Below are 20,991 nucleotides of genomic sequence, written 5' to 3'. Positions count from 1 at the left end.
TCCTTGCTATTCTTTGGAACTATATATTTAGATGGGATTATCTTTCCTTTTCTCCTTTGCTTTTCACTTCTCTTCTTTTCACAGCTATTTGTAAGGCCTCCTCAGACAGCCATTTTGCTTTTTTGCATTTATTTTTCCATGGGGATGGTCTTAATCCCTGTCTCCTGTACAATGTCAAGTGCAACCTTAATTAAATCCCCTACGATTATACAGTGAAAGTGACAAATATATTCAAGGGCTTAGATCTGATAGACATAATGCCTGAAGAACTATGGTTGGAGTTTCATGACATTGTACAGGAGACAGGGATCAAAACCATCCCCAAGGAGAAGAAATGCAACAAGGCATAATGGTTGTCTGAGGAGGCCTTACAAAGAGCTGAGAAAAGAAGAGAAGCAAAAGGCAAAGGAGAAAGGGAAATATATAGCCATCTGAATGAAGAATTTCAAAGAATATCAAGGAGAGATAAAAAAGCATTATTAAGTGAGTGATGCAAAGAAATAGAGGAAAACATTAGAATGGGAAATACTATTGTCTTCAAGAAAATTAGAGATACCAAGGACACATTTCATGCAAAAATGGGCACAATAAAGGACAGAAACGGTATAGACCCTACAGAAGCAGAAAGTGTTAATAAGAGGTGGCAAGAATACACAGAAGAACTATACAAAAGGATCTTCATGACCAAGATAACCATGATGGTGTAAACAGTCACCTAATGCCAGACATCCTGGAGTGTGAAGTCAAGTGGGTCTTAAGAAGTATCTCTACGAACAAAGCTAGTGGAGGTGATGGAATTCCAGTTGAGCTACTTCAAATCCTAAAAGATTATGCTGTTAAAGTACTGTACTCAATAACCCAGCAAATGTGGAAAATGCAGCAGTGGCTACAGGGCTTATATAGGTCAGTTTTCTTTCCAATCCCCAAGAAGGGCAATGTGAAAGAATGTTTAAATTACCACACAGCTGCACCCATTTCACTTGCTAGCAATGTAATGCTCAAAATCCTTCAAGCTAGGTTTCAACAGTATGTGAACTGAGAACTTACAGATGTACAAGCTGGATTCAGAAAAGGCAGAGTAACCAGAGATCAAATTGCCAACATCTGTTAGATCATTGAAAAAGCAAGAGAATTCCAGGAAAACATCTACTGTGCTTTATTGACTACACCAAAACTTTTGACTGTGTGGATAACAACAAACTATGGAAAATTCTTCAAGAGATGGGAATACCAGACCACCTTACTTGCCCCCTGAGAAATCTGCATGCAGGTCAGGAAGCAACAGTTAGAACTGGACATGGTACAACAGACTGGTTCAAAATTGGGAAAGGAATATGTCAAGGTGGCATATTGTCACCCTGTTTATTTAATTCATATGCAGAATATATCATGTGAAATGCTGGGCTGGATGAAGTACAAGCTGAAATCAAGATTGCTGACAGAAATATCAGTATCCTCAGAAATGCAGATGACACCACCCTAATGGCAGAGAGTGATGAGGAACTAAAGAGCCTTTTAAAGAAGGTGAAAGAGGAGAGTGAAAAATGTATTAAAACTCAACATCTAAAAAACTAACATTATGACATTCAGTCCCATCACCTCATGGCAAATAGATATGGAAACAATGAAAACAATGACAGACTTTACTTTCTTGGATTCAAAAATGCCTGCACACAGTGACTGCAGCCATGAAATTAAAAGATGCTTACTCCTTGGAAGAAAAGCTATGACAAATCTAGACAGCACATTAAAAAGCAGAAATGTCACATTGGCAACAAGGGTCCATATAGTCAAAGCTATGGTTTTTCCAGTAGTCATGTGTAGATGTGAAAGTTGGACCATAAAGAAGGCTGAGCACTGAAGGATTGATACTTTTGAACTGTGGTACTGGAGAAGGCTCTTGAGAGTCCCTTGGACTGCAAAGAGATGAAACCAGTCAATCCTAAAGGAAATCAACTCTGAATATTCATTGGAAGGACTGATGCTGAAGCTCCAATTCTTGGGCTACCTGATGTGAAGAAGTTACTTATTGGAAAAGACCCTGATGCTGGGAAAGATTGAAGGCAGGAGGAGAAAGGGATGACAGAGGATGAGATGATTGGTGACATCATTGACTTAATGGACATGAGTCTGAGCAAACTCTGGGAGATAGTGAAGGACAGGGAAGCCTGTTGTGCTGCAGTCTATTGGATTGAAAGAGCTGAACATACTGAGTGTGTGAACAGCAACAACAAAACTTCTAAATGACAGTACGCACAAGGGCCATGACACTTCCAAGTCCAACCATAAAAGTTCAGAAAGTGGGCAGTGGCCCAATTCCTGAAAATATACACCCTTTCCCAAATGAGTTGGGATACTCCTCTCTCATTAGCCTATGAAATTGCTGAGCCAATAAAACTAACTACCCCATATTTGGGGCAGTTTACTGTCTTTCAAAATGACCCACACTCTGTCTATGGAATGTACATCTCTCTAAATAAACCTCCTTTCTCAATTGTGGCTAGCCCTTTAATTCTTTTCTGAGCAAAGCCAAGGGCCCTCACTTGGTAGCTAGTCCCAGGGACTCACCTACTACTTAAGGCATGACTCTCCTCTAGTGCCCTATATTTCATGCAATGAATGGGGACACTCAAAGGTTAGTCATGCCCCTGGTCTTCAGGAGTCCCTGGGACAGGATCCTAAGTGTAATAATGGCCAGCTAATAGACACGGATGGCTTAACCTCATTTCTAAGACCAACTCTTGGTCATTTTTCTCTTCCCTGACTCTGTCAAGCCCCGCTGTTTCCCTTCCCTACTCCCTTGAGGCAGGAGGTACCTATGCCCTCACCCCCTCAGGATAAAGAAATTGGAGATAAGTTCCCTGTGGACTGAAACTCCAAGATAAGAATAGCAAGCTAATGGAGAGAGAGGAGGCTTGGCCCTGCCCAGATTAAAGATAAGAAAGCACATATTTCCCATTCTTGCAGTCAGAGAACCTCACCCACTGACTACACATACATAGAAAAGCTCCTTGGAGGTCAAAAGAGGAATGATGCTAAGTCTACCTACCAACAGTCCTCTTCAGAGGAACCTATCTTGGCTAAGAGACACAGATGCATATATAGTAGGATCCTACCAAATACTCAGAATCAGGCAAATCTAAACAATTGGCCAAAGGATAACCAGAAGGAAAGCCCCATGTAAGTGATTTAAACTACCATGAGGGCACGGCTCTCTCTTCAAGTCTGCCTGTGTATCTATCCATACATTCTAGACTCTTTTTCCTCCTAATAAACACCTTGTTTCACTACTTTCTTTGTGGGGATTCTTTTTCTGCAAAGCCAAAGGGCCAGGACCTTGTCATCGGCCACTGGTGTAGTGACTAAGGTTTGGTGCCCTCACCCCAAGACCGACCTCAGTCTCTGGCCAGGAACCAAAATCCTGCTTCAAGCTGCTATAGGCTGAGCCAGCCAAGATCACCCTCATTCTCCTTTTCAAACACCCAGTCACCTTTGTAAGAATAGAAGTTGTGTTCAGACAAGATTCTCTTCTATAATACAACTGTATATCATTAATCAAAAATCTGTTCTCATTACCACAACTAGCCTCTGGCTTTATCTGTGATAGGTTCAGTTGCTAAGAAGCCCTCCATCACTGGCATTTGTTTGACAGTAATGGGATAATACTCATTAGAAATCATTAGCAAAAGCATTTGCTCTGTTTCAGGAAAGAACAATCCCTACACACAGCCGTGATTACAAGTTTAACAAAACTTTTCTGGGAAGCGATTCTGATTTATGAATTCTGCATTAAGCATCTAAGTACATCTATCACACACAGCATAATGGGTAGTAATTTCCCAAAATAAAAAATGATGTTTAAATTCCCAGTGAGTTACACATTTGGAAGGGTGTGAATGTGTCCTGGGTGATTGTATATTATACTCCAATACTAGGCTTATACCACCACCTTTGTGCTTTCCTTTTGGGTCTCAGATTCTGGAAGTGTAGTCTTGCACGGGGGCAAAGAATTGCTACCCTGACAGGAATCTTCCAGTATGTCTTAGATGGCCTTTGTGAAATGGAGCAGGACCCATGAAGTCCTCCTGGGTACAAATCCTTTCTGTGTCCTCATTTATTATTTTTAGGAAATAGGTTTCAATCAGCCTCCTTGACCTTCCTTTAGTTGCAAAGAGCAGATTCAAATAGTTACTAATCAGTGGAGGGAGGGGATATAGAAATGAAGGCAGAACAGTCAGTTAACAATGGAGCAGCATGGGGCCAAGTCCTGGTTCCTTCTCATGAAATATACATAACAATTTCTTTGAGTTCTGCAGGAACTAACACCCCCACCCAGAGAGAGGATGGCAACTTCAGGCTGAGCACTAGCTTTCTGAAGCACCAACCTGTCATTTCACCATAGACCAAACAGAAGAATGGGCTTCCCTGGTGGCTGAGATGGTAAAGAATCTGCCTGCAATGCGGGAGACCTGGATTCGATCCCTGGGTTGGGAAGATGCCCTGGAGAAGGGAATGGCAACCCATTCCAGTATTCTTGCCTGGAGAATTCCATGGACAGAGGAGCCTGGTGGGCTACAGTCCATGGGATCACAAAGAATCGGACATGACTGAGCAACTAAGCGCTGCACATTCAGAAGAAAGTCTGCGAGAAGTGGAAGATTACAAACGCCGATCTGCTCCCCAAACAATTCAATTAACCCTTTAAAACTCTAACAGAACAGAATCTTGTGAGTTACACTTGTCTCTGGAGTACTGGGTTTTAAACAGGGAGCAGCAGAACCTGACTTCAGTAACATTTGCTTATCTTTAGTGTTTTTCAATATATCTCAGAAATCATGCAAAACGACTTTAGAAAGAATACAGAATTTGAGACTTCTTTGGTGATCCAGTGGCTGACTCCATACTCCCAATGCAAATGACGAGTTGGATCATTGTTCAGGGAACTAGATCCCACATGATGCAACTAAAGATCCTCTAAGCTGTACCGCAACTAAAGAGTTGTCTCAACTGAAGATCCTGTATGCTGCAATTAAGCCCACAGCAGCCAAAAAACAAACAAGAAAAGAAGGTGGGATTCAAAGAGTTTGTATTTAACTTCAAATTCTGGTATCTATTTAAGGTATGTTAGGAAGCACCAACCCTGGGACTACAACTCTCCCTTCCCAGGTTTATGAGCTTTGAATTTTCTCATACCCTTTAATTCAGAGTGGTCTGAATATAGTATGTATTCTTAGGATTCCCTAGGTTTATTCTTTCTGCTTATTCTAGTCTCTATTCCTTGGCTTTCTGACTCCCTGATGAACCTTCCCTATTCTTCAACATCCAGTTCAAGCCTGCATTTTTTGCTGCCTCCACTTCTGCCCCCACTACCTCCCTTTGGACTCTTGTCCCACCTCTGTTGCTGTAGCAACCCGCTCAACCCACAAGCCTCCTCTGGGTGTCTGTATTTTTCACTATGTCAGTTTCCATACAGTAAGGAACATCGTACCCCTGGTACCTAGTAGGATCTCTGACACAGGAAGAATTCAATAAGTGATTATGGAACAAACAACTGATGCTCTTTTTGCTTCCAGAGATTAATTATGTTATAGATTGTAATCAAGAGCTGAGAATTAATTTTTCTTTCTTTTATCCAGTACTATGTGCACACACAAAAATGCAACATGATTTAAGGAAAAATCTACAGAGTACTGAAAAAAATAGGCAAGTCTGATCATAGGTTCCGCATCCCCCCTGGACTGGGAGCAGTGAGAGGGGCTGTGGGAAGGGATGTATGGACATGTCACTTACATTCTGCAGCTGGACATGATTCTTCACCAAGTTTTCGGACTTTGCCATTGTGCTAGATGTTTTGAGACTGTAGTTTTTACCATTATGTGGCTCTTTCAGCTGCTCTTGAATTTGTTTAGCTTGTTTCCTGCAAGTTTAAATAAATCCATGTATAAATAGTCACATACATTTATGCCTATTTTTTTGAGGTTCATTCACTCCTAACATCTATACTTGTCATTCTCTATAGCAAGATAAACTCAGTTAACAAAGACAGTCCTCCCTTCATTTTCAAGCCCACCAAGAAATACTTCGCATTACCCATCAATAGCCAGGATTCACACCCCATGGCACTCTAAAGGCAGAAATGTAACGCACTGTCCTCACCCTACTGGATGTAAGAGGGCCTTAACATTGAGTGCTCAACTAAAGAGAATTAGGAATGCTCCGAAGTTACAATAAACAACTTTGACGCTTGGACCTAGCAGCCACATATAACATAGTTGCAAAGTTACATTTATATCTCTCCATTTCACATAGGTATAGCTTGACTGATAACTTGCACACGTGCCATAATAGGGATCTATTTTATTTTTTATAGTTTAAAAACACTTCATTTATTTTTACCATCTGCCCTGAATGCAGAATTTATTAGAACTTTTGTAAATAATAAAAAAAAAATTAACTCTTGAAGGATTAATTTATAAGTAATAAAAATTAACTCTTGAAAGATGCCAGGCATCATTTGAAGTGTTTTACCTGTCTTAGCTCACTTTTTCTTCACAATAATTCTGTATGACAAGGCATTAATCCTACATTTATTTAATAGATGAGAAAACTGAGGCACAGAGAGGTTAAATAATTTGTCCAAAGTCAAACAGCCAGTCAGTGGTAGAGCTGGATTAGAACCTAACGAATCTGGCTGCATACTCCTCATTTGGAGGCACTACTCATGACTGTCAAACCACTTGCCCGCGGTCATGCTGCTTCTTGGTGGGAAGGCCGAGACTTCTCAGGTTTTGGATTCCAAGTAAATTACTCCTGCCTGCAAATGTGGAGTGACTGTTGTTTGAACTGTACAAATTACTGCCTTATTAGCTGCTCTCCTAAGAGCTTTATAGCAATTAACTATCAGCATAAGACCCAGTACCCATGAAACAAATGAGCAAACAAACTTCACAGAATCATCTCCCCTAGACTTCTGCCTCTTCCCCCAGGGTCCATGCCAAGGATAGAGCCGTTGGTGGCGACTGTTCACCATCTCTCTGTCTCTTGCAGTGAGTTTTTTGAGGCAGACATCCCTCTATGCACCATGGGCTTGAGTATCAGAGGGACTGACATTTGAATTCCAGCTCTGTGTCCCAACAGCTTTGCCTTGATTCCTTAAATCAAATGACTGATTCCCCAAACTTCTGTGAGCCTCAGTTTCCTCCTCCGTCAATTGAGTTTAGATAAGCTCTCTTGCATAAATACTGTGGACACTAAATGTGAGGACACGTGGAGAGAATTAATCAGTTACACTCCTCAGTATTAATCAGTTACACTCCTCATCACTTAGTAAGCTTAGTTATATGGGCAGATGCTTCTAAGGAATCAGGACACTGGCTCAGAGATAAAAGAAGAGATCTTGTTAATTGCCTCTCTCACAAGCAAGTCACAGAATTGCTACAGGATTTGGAGGTCTGTGCATTATTATCTCCTCTGAATTTATAATACTCGTGTGATATCATTCTGTTTAAATATTTTTTTTATCCTTTCAATTACTTGGGGGACTTTTCTCTCCAGTACTCTTAGTTGTTTTAATACACTTGTAATAATCTATCTACTTCCTAACAGCTAATCTGTAGCCTATTGTTAGAAACAAATCTATCCTATCAGCATTTTAAGAAGCACAGACAAAATCCTATCAGGAACTCACTGATGAAGCAGATGGGAGATGAGGAAGTTCTCCTGGAATAAATCATCAGGAAGTAGTAAAGGGGGCTTGACACAGAGGAAGAACATGATTATTTTTCTAAGAATTAGCTGTAGAAATACTAACAATCTTTTCAATAATTCCCCAATTCAGCATTTGGGAAATGTAAACATCTAAAGGAATTTTCCTCATAAAAATGTCTGATTGCATTTCCTAAATCCTTTTAATAATTTGCTTTAATAATTTAATAATCCTTTAATAATTTGCTTTCCTTTAGTCCCCTCTTACCTTTGTCCTGACTCACTAATATTCCAGAACATATGGGCTTTCTTTTCTGAACCTGCCTCCTTTTCTATCATCCCTCAGCTCTCTCAAGGCATACATTTTTGCTCTTTCGTCCTCCCCTCAGCAGATGGGAACAAAGAGAAGGGAGAAGCATCTGTCTGCAAGGCCATCAGCTCTCTCAGGAGAGCAGTGGCTCTGGGGAAGACAAGATACAAGTATTGCACACTGGAACCCACTAGCCTAACAATGTCAGTGTGATTCTAGAGTTCAGTGAGTTTTAAGTTTCTCTGGCTCAATTCATCAGGAAGAAATGAGATGTACAGTGGTGGGATAGTCCATTAGGAGATGTTGTTTGTAATGTTACAGGTTGGCTCCCTGCAGAAGCAGACACTGAGGTGGAGATCATGGGCAGGATTTTTATTAGCAAGGTCTCTTAAGATCAACACCTGTGGAAACTAAGCGAAGGAAGGAGGATGGGGTGGAAGGAGTTGGAATGTGATGCAGTCTCCAGTGAAAACCTCAGCAAATCCCACAGTGGGCTCTGAAGCTGTCATGGCCTTCACCCCAAGGTGGGGCAGTAGTCTAGGCCTTCAAAGCTTCACACTGACCTGTCATTGGATGCCGGCTATCTCAGCTCAAGGAACTCTTATAACTGTGTACTAGATAACTGTGTGGGGACTAAGGCCACCACAGATGAAGAGAATCATAGCATCATATCAGAACACCCATTGCCTGTCCTTAAGTGCCTTGCTTTGTGATCTAAAATCTCTTCAGAGGATGATAACATACAGTCAGGGCAATTTGTAGTACATCTGTTTTCTACTCAGAGCATCAGTTCTCCTTTTTCCTCCTGTGCTTTCTCAGTTGTGATAATTATTTGCCCCAGTTCCTGCTCCTGGAACATCTTTCCTGCTGCTGTTCAGTCACTAAGTCACGTCCAGATCTCTGTGACACCAAAGAACTACAGCACGCCAGGCTTCCCTGTCCTTCACTGTCGCCTGGAGTTTGCTCAAATTCATATCCATTGAGCTGATGATGCCATCCAACTATCTCATCCTCTGTTGCCCTCCTCTCCTCCTGCCCTCCATCTTTCCCAGCATCAGGGTCTTTTTCAATGAGTTGGCTCTTCTCATCAGGTGGCCAAAGTTATTGGAGTTTCAGCTTCAGGACCAGTCCTTCCAGTGAATATTCAGGACTGATTTCCTTTAGGAGTGAATGGTTTGATCTCTTTGCTATCCAAGGAAGTCTTATAAGTCTTCTTCAGCACCACAGTTTGAAAGCATCAATTCTTCGGTGCTCAGCCTTTTTCAGTTCAAATCTCAGATCCACCATTACTTCTGGAAAAACCATAGCTTTGACTATATGGACCTTTGTGGGCAAAATGATATCTCTGCTTTTTAATATGCTGTCTAGGTTTGTCATAGCTTTCCTTCCGAGGAGCAAGTGTCTTTTAATTTCGTGGCTGCAGTTACCATCTGGAGCCCCAAATCACCTCCAAAATCACTGTTTCCACTTTTCCCCCATCTATTCCGTGCCCCACCCCATGTATCTCTTTTTCTATTTCAATTCATTTTCAGAGTTCAATTATGTCTTGCATTTCCAAAGTCTAATAAGGACTCCTGCTGCCAGCCTTACACTTCTTAGCCCATATGAGTTAAAAGTAAAAGGGAAATCTAGAAGAATTTATAGGTGTCATGTGAGCCATATCAGCCAGATTTGAAAGGCTCAATTAATGGTTCCATTAACTACTTATAGGAATACTTGAACTTTTTGGAATTGATGAGAAAAGAATTTATTTCACTGTGACCTTCAAAGTGGTTGGGGTTCAATTAACTCAGAAAATTCTCTGAATTCAAGAAGGTGTTCCTCACTTCTACCTCTTCTTGTTACCTATGTTCAAACTTTCATTGGCTAATAATGTGCTGTAATAGTCTGTCGGGTGAGGTCATGCCATATCACAGCTGACAAGAGAATGGAGAAAAGACCAGAGTGGCAGGACCCGAATAACTATGGGAAGTAGAACAAATAACCAAGAGAATGTTTTGGTTAGGTCCTGATTCTCCCTGGGCACAGTAAATTCCAGTATATAGGATGGAGATTCAAGTGAATTTATTAGGAAACCAATGATAGATATGTCCCAGAATCCTAGAAGACTTAGGACTTCCAAGATGAGTTAAAAAAAAAAAAAAGTATACACATTAAAAAAAAAATCTTATAATGTTGGAAAGTAAAAAAAAAGTAGAGCCTGTTTATTCTACTATCCTCAAGGTTTTTGGAGGGAATTAGAATCCCAGGAATCAGGACAAAGAAATCTGTGCCAAGGTGTTAAAAAAATTTACATCACTTTCAGCTATATAAATTAGATGCTTGGTGTGCAATGTGGCCTTCCTCTCAGACAGAGAAAAATAAAGGAAAACTATGCTTGAAAATTGTCCTAGAAGAAGGTAGTATTCTCTAAGTCTCTGATGAGAACTATGGCTCCAGTTGGAAGAGTCTTCAAATTTCATTATTCCTTTGTTATTTTTAGACTTATATATATATATATATATATATATATATATATATGTATATGTATATACTTAATAAAAATGTGTCCTGGCTGGGCAGGAAGAAAGATAACAACCTCCTGATTACTTGTCTCCCACTGCTTTAGTCCTCTGAGTCTCCCATTATGCATTGAAAGTTGAACAGTGTTTCCATGAAAACCCCTGACACCTTGCTGAGCCCCAGGAGGATGTGCTCATCACTGAGCCCATTTGCAGCCCACGGGAGAGGCTAACAGCTCTGAAGATAGAAATTTTCTAGTTACCCAGCTGTTCTCTGTTCTTGTGACTGTCATTATCAGTCTTTTCTTTAAGTGTGGTACAACTACAGATTATACTCCAAAAATAAGTGATTAACTACTTCTTCATAGTAATTTGCATATTGTTAAATACACAGCTTTCTCCCACACAGCACTTGTGAGGTGACCCTCCTAATGCCCTGCTGAGTGTGATTAACCCTCGTATGCTCAGGGAACTCTATTTACCTTGTAGATACTCTGCCTGTAAGTTCCAGTGTGTAGACACCCTAGGTGTTAACAGCAAGCCTTCAGTGAGTATTTACTTTTTAAACCCTATGCTGCCCTCTTTACAGTATTATCCCACTAATCCTTAAATTCTCTAAGGTAGACATTATTTTTGGTCATATTTTAGCTATATTTTACCAAAACAGAAATCAAGTCTGAATGTAATTTCCCTAATAATACTGAATAAGCAAGTGGCAGACTGAAGATGTGAATACTGCTTAGGCTGATGCATGTAAAATCCTGACCACAAAACCATGTAGCCTGTTAAGAACATAAAGAGCTATGGGCTGCAGACAGGCACAACATTCCTGATTCACCTCAAGCAGTTTCACCATCTGGGGGAGGACTACATGAGTCAACATGCTGGGTGGTGAAGAGCATGCAATTTAAAGTAGAATTGTAGAAATGCAAAGAACTGTTGTCAGTTTCCTACTGTGGGACTTTGACATATCAATACCTTAAAATCAAATTCTGATGTTATTTGAAATATTGAGTAATAATGCATAATTTCAGTTGTTGTGAGGATTGGGAGATAATGAATGAAAAGCCCAGTATCCCTGATAAAGTGTTCAAAACTGAACACTAACAACTATCACAGCAAAGAGTTGCTTAGGAGATACGACAATGAAATACAACATGGTATCCTGGGTGGGGAACAATAACAAAAATGCACATGAGGTAAAAACTAAGGAAATACGGAAATATGAACTTTAGTTAGTAATACTATTCCACTATTGTTCCACTGATTGTGACAAAGGCAACATACTAATGAAAGACATTAAAAATAGGGGAAATCGTGTCTGGGGTATATTGGATCTATCTGTACTATTTTCATGGCAATTCCAAAAATCTAAACCTATTTTGAAATAGTTTATTAAAAATAATAGTTACTAATTTTGGATTCATATCTGAGTCTCCATTATTTCTTAAAATTGCTGTTCTTTTTAAAGATCGACATACACAACATACAGACAGGTATCACAGACTATATTTGGAAACTGATCCATTTTTAGAAGAGCAAATGGGTAGAAAAATACGAGTCCAAAGAAAAGCAATTACTTGTTGGCTTGGATTCCAGACAAGCTGTAGGAACAGAATCTATGCCAACTTCTCAAGGCCTGTCTACCTTACAAGAAACCAAGCAGTATAAAATTTTTATCTGCATTTCTTAAGGGCAGATTATGTCATTTACATAAATAAAATACCTCTGTCAATGTTATTTGTAACATGTATATGTAAACATATATATGTATATACACATACATACTTATACATACATATGTATATTTTTAATTCTACTAGTCAGAAAAAAAAAAAAAAACAATGCTTTTGGCAGAAGATTTGGTTTCTTGGCAAGGTAAGCATAGGACATATTCTAGATGTCCATACTAACTGGTGAACCAAGGTAGATTTTATAGTTTTCATACTTCACATTTGGCTAAAACCTTTATGGGTATCAAATAAAACACTATAAAAGGAATAGAGTTTTGTTTTTTTTTTCCCCATAAAAGGTTAGATGTATAGCAGTGATCTCTCTTTTCAGAAGAGTTAACCCCTTAGTGACAGGCTGATGTTGAGCCTTTAATTCTGGCAGGCATTCAAAAAATGCAAAGAACACAGAGTGTTCATGATCACAGAGAAGAATGATCACTATGTGCATCAAAGATGAACCACACACATACATGCATGCACACGCTGTACACACTCACCACAGGCTACAAAAGATTCAGAGTCATTTAAGGATGTCTGATGGGCCCATTTGCACAAAATCCTTCTGCCTAGAGTTCAGACTGAGAACTTAAAGAAAGACAAAGTGCTTCCTCTGAGAAGTAACCTTTTAACACTTGAGAGAAATGGTCTTACTTGCTTTTGAAGTAGAACGCTGCACAGAACATGCCCACGATGACAATTCCAAAGATGATACATGAAATTGACAGCACCTGCCTTTGATAAACTTCTTCACTCTCTGTGAATTCAAAAAAGAGAATTAGAACAGAAGTTAGCATGGCTCAGCAGACACAATCTCCATCCTTGTATTTTTGAGCTGGTAGGAGCCTTTCAAAGCCAAGTTTTTTGTTCCTATCATCAATCAGAAAGCATGAGGGCATTACTACAATCCAGTGTCTTTGCAATGGTCTACAGGACAGCTGTCATTTTTTTGTATCTGCATGGCTAAATAGAACTCATGTATGAATATCACAATTATGAATCTTATCAAAAGAATTTTCATGACTTTAAGACATGCTGGGAGCATACATTTAAACATGATGTTTGGGTCCCAAATAATCTGCTATCAGAAACTTCCTATTCCAGTGATGACTTCCAATTTATGTGATACTGATGACACTGTGTTTTCTGATTTGGTCCCTGACTGTCAGTCTCCCGAATATCCACCCACTACCACGACTGACATCATGAATGAAAAAGGACTTCAATGTACATGTGAATATTTACTCAGTCATCCTGTAACCTCCTCAGATCAATAATCTGGCAAGTTAACCTCAACCTCTTCTACCAAGGTTATATCTTAGAGTTTCTTAATGCAAAATATAAGAATTCAAAAACAAATCATTTCAATTTTTGGACATTAACATTTATACTTCTAAGGACACTTTCTGAAACATGTCTACTGAAACAGTTCTTCCATCATCAAGACCTTTCATCCATTGGTCTCACAACTTTCTGTTAATTATCCTCCTCTTGTCTTCATTAATCTCTTTACATGGCACAGAGACTATGGTCTATTTACCTTCCTTCCTTCTTTCTCCCTCCCTCTCTCTCTTTCATCTTTCCTCCTTTCCTTTCTTTTTCCTTTCAGTATTCCTCCCTCCCCCTTCCCTCCTCCCTTCTCTCTTTTTTTCCCTTCCATCCATCCATTCATCATGCACTGTATCTTCTCTTTGGATATGACTGTACATTTTAAAGTTGTTTTTTTTTTTTTTTTTTTTTTGCTGTTGTTCCTTCAGTAGTCTATTAGGAAACAATGTATTACAAGAACTATTCTCTCTTCTCTCCCTTTTTAGGCTTTATTTCCATTTTTAATGTCTTTATTCAGACAGGAGTATCAAAAAAAAAAAGAAAGCAAACCTAAGAGACTTAAGAGAATATTATAATATCCACATTTTTTAATAAATGAAAAGGGGCAATTATGTGGCCCTGGCAAGACTTGGTTAACATTTAAATTTGGAAAGATTCAAATTAAAGAGAAAAAAAGTATGTCATTGAGACCTTGTTTGGACATATACCATCTTAAAGAATGTCATCCTTTTCACCCCCACATTTGTAAGCTCATTAAATCTTCCAAGTGAACTTGGGAACAAGTAAGTAGATCTACCAACTTATAAAGAATTTCATTTCACTAAATTGCTCTGAGTTGGTGACTCTAATGGAATAAGTATGACTTACAGATAATAATCTACTCCACCTTGTTTCTGCCAATAAAAAGAACTATGAAAATGGTGGCTAATAGTACCTATTAAAACAAAAGAGGTATGACTATGTTCACTACAAGAGTGATTTTTGCATAAAATTAACAGGGTGTTTTTGTTCATTTTTTGAATCTAGTCAAATATAGCTTGGGGAAATGCACAAAATCAATTCTGAGTTTAAATCAAGAGTGAAATTAAAACTCCAAAGACTGTGAGTGGATTTATAGACCCAGATGGAGTTACAGTGCTGCACTCTCAATGACTTCGGTTCAGAGTGCTACACAAGAACCAGCCTAGGGAGGGGCAGGAAGCAAGAGATTGGGAGTCTGGTAATTTTTGCACTTGACTTTCATTTTAGCCACCTGTAATATGAGTAACAAAAGATAAATTACTTTATCTTTATAAATTTTAATTTCTATCTAAATAAAGGCAGTGATATAAAATACTGACTGTAATAAATGTTGTAACAAGGAGGTATATAATCTGACAAAAGATATCACATGGAAAATTGACCTATTTGCAGAGTCCAGAGATCAGAGATTTTAAATATAAAACAGGATCCAATTAGGCAAGAGCAATGGGGATGGGCAAAGTGGTCCAGGAAGAGAAGACAATCTGTGCAAAGGCCCTTTGGTAGGATATAAACTGGCAGGTTCAGGAATCTGGAAGGTTTTTACTCTACCACCGGGCCTTTGCAAAAGTTACTTTCTATTCCCCACCAGCTTAGCTTCCCAGCTGGTGCCAGTGGTAATGAATCTACCTGCCAATGCAGGCAACACAAGGGACACAGGTTTGATCCCTGGGTTGGGAAGATCCCCGGAGGAGGAAATGGCAACCTACTCCAGTGTTCTTGCATGGAGAATTCCACGGACAGAGGAGCCGGTGGGCTACAGTCCATGGGGTTGCAGAGTCAGAGACAATTGAGTGCGCATGTACACGCTGCACACACCAGCTTAGCGAGCAACATGGAGACACAGGAACGTGGTGTACAATGAGCGTGTCTTCACAACAGCAGAAAGGTACTGAGAAATTTGAAAGAGGAGAGTGGTGTGATAATATTTACATTTATTTTTTCTGCAATTTACGGAAAAGGTTAGGAAAGGTAAAGTAAATGCAGAGTCCTGTTAGAAGGCTATTATAGCAGCTTAGACATGATGGATACTTCTATGATAACAGTAACAACCATGATTAGCAATAAAAAAAAAAAGGTGAAAGGCAGTTAAGTTGAAAAGACTTAATGGACTAGACAATGCTACTCTTAACTAAGATGGAGTATATCAGAGAGGAATCAGACTTGTAAAGATAGATATCAAATTCAGTGTTGGACTTATGCATGTATGTGTTAGTCAATCAGTCATGTTTGATGCTTTTCAACCCCAAGGACTATGGCCCACCAGGCTTCTCTCTCCATGGGATTTTCCAGACAAGAATACTGGAGTGGGTTTCCATGTCCTTCTCCAGGGTATCTTCCCAACCCAGGGATCAAATCTGGATATGCTGCATTGTAGGCAGATTCTTTACTGTCTGGGGAAGCCCACTGTTGGACTTGGTGAGTTTTAAAAACCTATAACATATCCAAGTAGAGGTGTAAGGTAGACATTTAAATATACAGACTTGAATTAAGATAAAATGACAGAGTTCCAGATATAAATGTTCAGGGTTATGCATATACGTAAACCAAGTGTGTTGACAAGACAGCCCCAGGAGAAAATATAGAGTGATAAGGGAAGAATGTCGAAGATAGAGCTTTGAGAGACTCAAAAATTTCATGGAAGAGTAGATGAGGATGCTGCAGAGCAGATATAAAAACAGATCAGCCAACCTGGAAAGGAAAAAAAAAGAAAACACACAACAATAAAATATGACAATTTCATAGAAGAAAACACATGGAGTTTTTGTAGAAGAATAGGCTATTGAATGTTTCTGAAAGGTCAAATAAAATACGGTCCTTTAATTCAGTGACATAGAGGTTACTGGAGAATGTGCATGAGCAATTTGATGGAATCACGAGAGCAGCCCACACAACTCCCTGTGGTCTCTGTCATGCTCTCCCACATACTGTAAGGCAAAAGCTCTTTCTTCAAACCTACCCCATGTTCTATCACTTAGTCTGGATTGACAGTCTAAAATTCTAGCCCAACTCTAGAAAGCAGAGAATGCCTTATTTATAATGAGGCTACTATTACCTTCACTGTATAAAAGTTGTGAGGATTGAGTGAATTAAAATATACGGAGCATTGCAGTGTCTAACTTGGAATAATCATTAAGTATTAGGCAGAATCATATGAAATTGCCATGGGGTGGGCAAAAAATGGCTGGACATTGACCATTTAATTTGGCTCCATCTAATATATGGTAACTTACTATTCTAGGGAACATCAACATTTTTGCATTTCATTGATGCAAACAGTTTATGAAGTCATTTTTGAGGGCAAAAACCAGTCTCTCATTTGACAGGAATTAGTAAAGGTTGTTTGCATTGTCTCCCAACTCTGTACCTTTTCCTCTTCTGTTGTACACAAGACTCGCTCTTCTCTGTTTTTGTATGATCATATCTCATATTATCAAGATGGAAACAGAGAGGGTAGTAATGTTATGGTGAGTTTTCAGAAACTGACACTGGACCAGCAGAAGAAAATCCTTTAGGCAGGCAGCCTACCCCAAAACTCTGAAAAACACCATGCTGCCGTGTGCTGATCCCACTCTTCTCTTGAACCCACCTCACTCAGGAAGCAGTGTGGCTGACTGGTGTGAACCCCTCCATTTAAACAGCAGCTACACCTGTTCTTATCTTCTTTCATCTATTGTCTTTATCAACAATGGGGAAAATACTACACACTTCACATATTTGTTCAACATGTACTTTATGTGTGTGTATGCCAGTCGTGTCTGATTCTTTGTGACCCCATGGCCAGTAACCTGCCAGGGTCCTCTGTACATGGGACTTTCCAGGCAAGAAATACTGGAGTTGCCTTTCCTCCCCTAGGGGATCTTCCTGACCCAGGATCGAACTCATCTGTCTTGTGTCTCCTGCATTGGCAGACAGATTCTTTACCACTGAGCCACCTGGGAAGCCAGGAAAACACAAAGGGTCTGAGTGGCATGTAATGGACACATAAAATGCCAGTTTCCTTCCTTTCCCCCTTTATCCTGAAGTCAGCACTGAAGCAAACAAAACAAAACAACTGCTTTCAAAAGACTCTATCTGTCTTATGCAAAACTCACCTTACCCACAGGCAGTCAATGATTTGCTGTCTTGGGTTCTCTTTCCCTGTGCTCTGAGATGTATACTGAAGGAATTTATTTTTGTCATTTTCTTTACTCATGGTTCCTTTTAATTTTACTTGTAATTGAATTTTTCCACTAGTAATTTTGAATTTCCTAGCCAGAGACGGTCCCATCACTTCATGGCAAATAGATGGGAAAACACTGGAAACAATGACAGACTTTATTTTCTTGGGCTCCAAAATCACTGCAGATGGTTACTGCCGCCACAAAATCAAAAAACGCTTGTTCCTTGGAAGAAAAGCTATGACAAACCTAGATAGCATATTAAAAAGCAGAGACATTACTTTGCAGACAAAGGTCCATAGAGTCTAAGCTATGGTTTTTTCAGTAGTCATGTATGGATGTGAGAGTTGACCATAAAGAAGGCTGAGGGCCAAAGAACTGATGCTTTTAAACTATGATCTTGGAGAAGACTCTTGACAGTATTTTGGGTTGCTAGGAGATCAAACCAGTCAATCCTAAAGGAAATCAACCCTGAATATTCATTGTAAGGACTGATGCTGAAGCTGAAGCTCCAATATGTTGGCCACCTGATGCAAAGAGCTGACACATTAGAAAAGACCCTGATGCTGGGAAAGATTGAAGGCAGGAGGAGAAGGGGATGACAGAGGATGAGATGGTTGGATGGCATCACTGATTCAATGGACATGAGTTTAAGCAAGCTCTGGGAGATGGTGAAGGACAGGCAAGCCTGGCATGCTGCAGTCCGTGGGGTTGCAGAGTCAGACATGACTGAGCAATTGAACAGCAACAACAACCCTGATATTTTAGCAGATGACATGCAAGCGCTCCTCCTTGGAGAAGGGTTACATCTTTCGCATTCTCCCCCATACTGACTCTTTGAGAAGGAAAGAGTGCTCCTGATCCCTAGAGACCCAGGATCCTTGGAAAAACTGTGGGTACAGCACTGGTTGCTAAACCACGAGACAGCTCACAGCTTAGGTCCTAAAGGGAGAGGCTGCTTTTGGAAGCTGTAGCAGTCTTTAGCATACTAAAAATCTCTCTGTGAATCCTTGTTAAGCTCTACTACATTAAAAAAAAAAAAGATGCCCTAAGAAAATCATAGCCTCAGTTTTTATATAGCATTTCCTTCTGGATAGCTTGATATTAAGGATAGAAGTGTGGGTGACAGCACCCCTGTGTCTGTGAAGGAATGGGACATGTTCTACAAGGCAGCCCCACATCCCTTCCAAGTATGGAGCCTTGGGATCCCACTCTCTCTTGGGGATCTTTCCTTTGTGCCACCAGTTTTACTTAAGTCTGTAAGAGACAAAACTCAAGCATGATTTCCTGATATGAATTGGCATCCAAGTAATGTGAAGCTTAAACCTGGACACACACACACACACACACATACACACCTGTAAGCTTGTAAGTCATATATAGGAGCAAAAGCTTTTCTCTACACCACCTCATAGTCATTATATGCAAATAAGATCCTTTTTGATGCCACCAGTAGGCATCAAATGAAAGCATAATTGCTCTGATAGTGCATTATAAAAGTCAACCTATCAATATCACCAGGGTTCTGTCTTATTCAGGTATTCATTATCAGAAGCCCTGAAGATAAATGCCTACACAGAGAAACAAAAGTCAGTATAAGACAACAAATTCACTAATGATCTCACCATTTATGAAATTATCTTCATTCTATTTTTTCTCCCTGCCTAATTCTAGCATTTATTTCTATTCATTAAGTCAACCTCATAATCAGGCTAGGTCAGTCTCTCCCTGATTGTAAGCCTCTGAAATTTTGTCCTCATTTAAACTGGATTAAGCTTAAGTGATTTACTGCAGTTTTAATTATTTTTGGAACAAGAGAGCCTCTTCCCAATTTTGTTCTTAAGTAACAACAAATGCTGGGGATATATTAAAATATTAGGAGCTTACAAGGAAATGCAAATGGACCATGATAGGGAAAGAGAATGAAAGGAAAGAGCATATTTAGAATGTTAGAAACTGTGATTTTCCCTTTTCAACTTGAAGACAAAAATGACCAAATGTCAAATGGTCTGATTACTGCACTGTTAAAGAAAAAAAAATTTCATTAAGGTGAAAGAGGTTCTGAAGGCAAATGAAATGGGTGCTCACCTTGAGATCAATGAGATTAAACACACTGGCAGAGAGGAACACTGATAGAGTAAGTGATGAGAATATTGGCAAGACAGAACAAGTGACCTAGCCTCACTGCAATGATCTCCAAGAATGTTGCTTGGGGGGATATCTAGCTCAAGTATCTGAATACAGAGATGCTGAGATGACCAGGAAGTACTGAAAAGTTCCATATATTTAGCATGGTGCTATTTCTACCTGGAAGCCCCTTTCTCCTCCCAACTTGCAGAACTCCTACTATTATGGGTGATTCATGTCCCCCAAAAGATCCATGAAGTTCTAACCCCAATACCTATAACTATGAACTTCTTTGCAAATAGGGTTTTTGCAGATGATCAAGTTGAGGTCATTAGGATGTACCCTAACCCAATATTGCTGCGTCTTCATCAAAGAGAGACATTTGGACACAGACATACATGCACAAGGAGAATGTCACATGAAGATGGAAGCAGAGTTGGAGACGATGCCTCCACAAGCCGAGGATAACCATTACCAGGAAACCCCCAGAAGGCAGGAGACAGGCAGGAAAGATGCTTCCTCACAGCCTTAAGAAAGAGCAAACCCCACCTACACCTTGATCTTGGACTTTCAGCCTCCAGAGCTGCAAGACAATACATTTCTCTTTGACCATCAATTTGTGATAGTTTTTTATGGACAGTCCCAGCAAACTAATATAGCCACTAATTCATGAATATTATTGCAATAAATACTATACAGTGTAAATACTGTCAGATCTGAAAACTCCTCAAGTGCCCATGTGCACCCATTTCGTATCCTTTCCTAACCGCCCTGCCTTGTGCCGAGATGCACACATCGGTTCTCCTGCAGCCCAGTCTGCATGCATGCATGCTAAGTTGCTGCAGTCATGTCCGACTCTGTGACCCTGTGGGCTTTAGCCCACCAGGCCCCTCTGTCCACCGGATTCTTCAGGCAAGAATACTGGAGTGGGTTGCCATTCCCTTCTCCAGGGGATCTTCCTGACCCAGGGATTGAAACTGTGTCTCCTGAGGCTTCTGCATGATAGGCAGAATATCATTGAGCTACCAGGGAAGCTCCTGGCCCAGTCTGAGAGGTCCACAAAGGCAAGGGCATCTTCATTACTGGACTCAACCTGGCTTATGCTTGTT

At 39.9% G+C, this 20,991-nt stretch overlaps 1 protein-coding gene across 1 annotated transcript in view; it reads right to left on the bottom strand.

Moving 5' to 3' along the window:
• NRG3 (neuregulin 3) overlaps positions 1–20,991 on the bottom strand; it is a 682,154-nt gene that overhangs the window by 34,668 nt on the left and 626,495 nt on the right. The window contains exons 6-7 of the mRNA XM_061161321.1: positions 12,900–13,002; positions 5,791–5,917 (exon numbers count right to left, since the gene is read on the bottom strand). Of these exons, the coding sequence (XP_061017304.1) occupies positions 5,791–5,917; positions 12,900–13,002 (230 nt within the window). The remainder of the gene's footprint in view (positions 1–5,790; positions 5,918–12,899; positions 13,003–20,991) is intronic.

The sequence above is a fragment of the Dama dama genome, chromosome 15 (assembly GCF_033118175.1).
Source record: "Dama dama isolate Ldn47 chromosome 15, ASM3311817v1, whole genome shotgun sequence".
In the NCBI taxonomy this organism is placed as follows: domain Eukaryota; kingdom Metazoa; phylum Chordata; class Mammalia; order Artiodactyla; family Cervidae; genus Dama; species Dama dama.
Note: the sequence above shows the minus strand (reverse complement) of the source record. Positions and strands in the feature narration are given on the sequence as shown.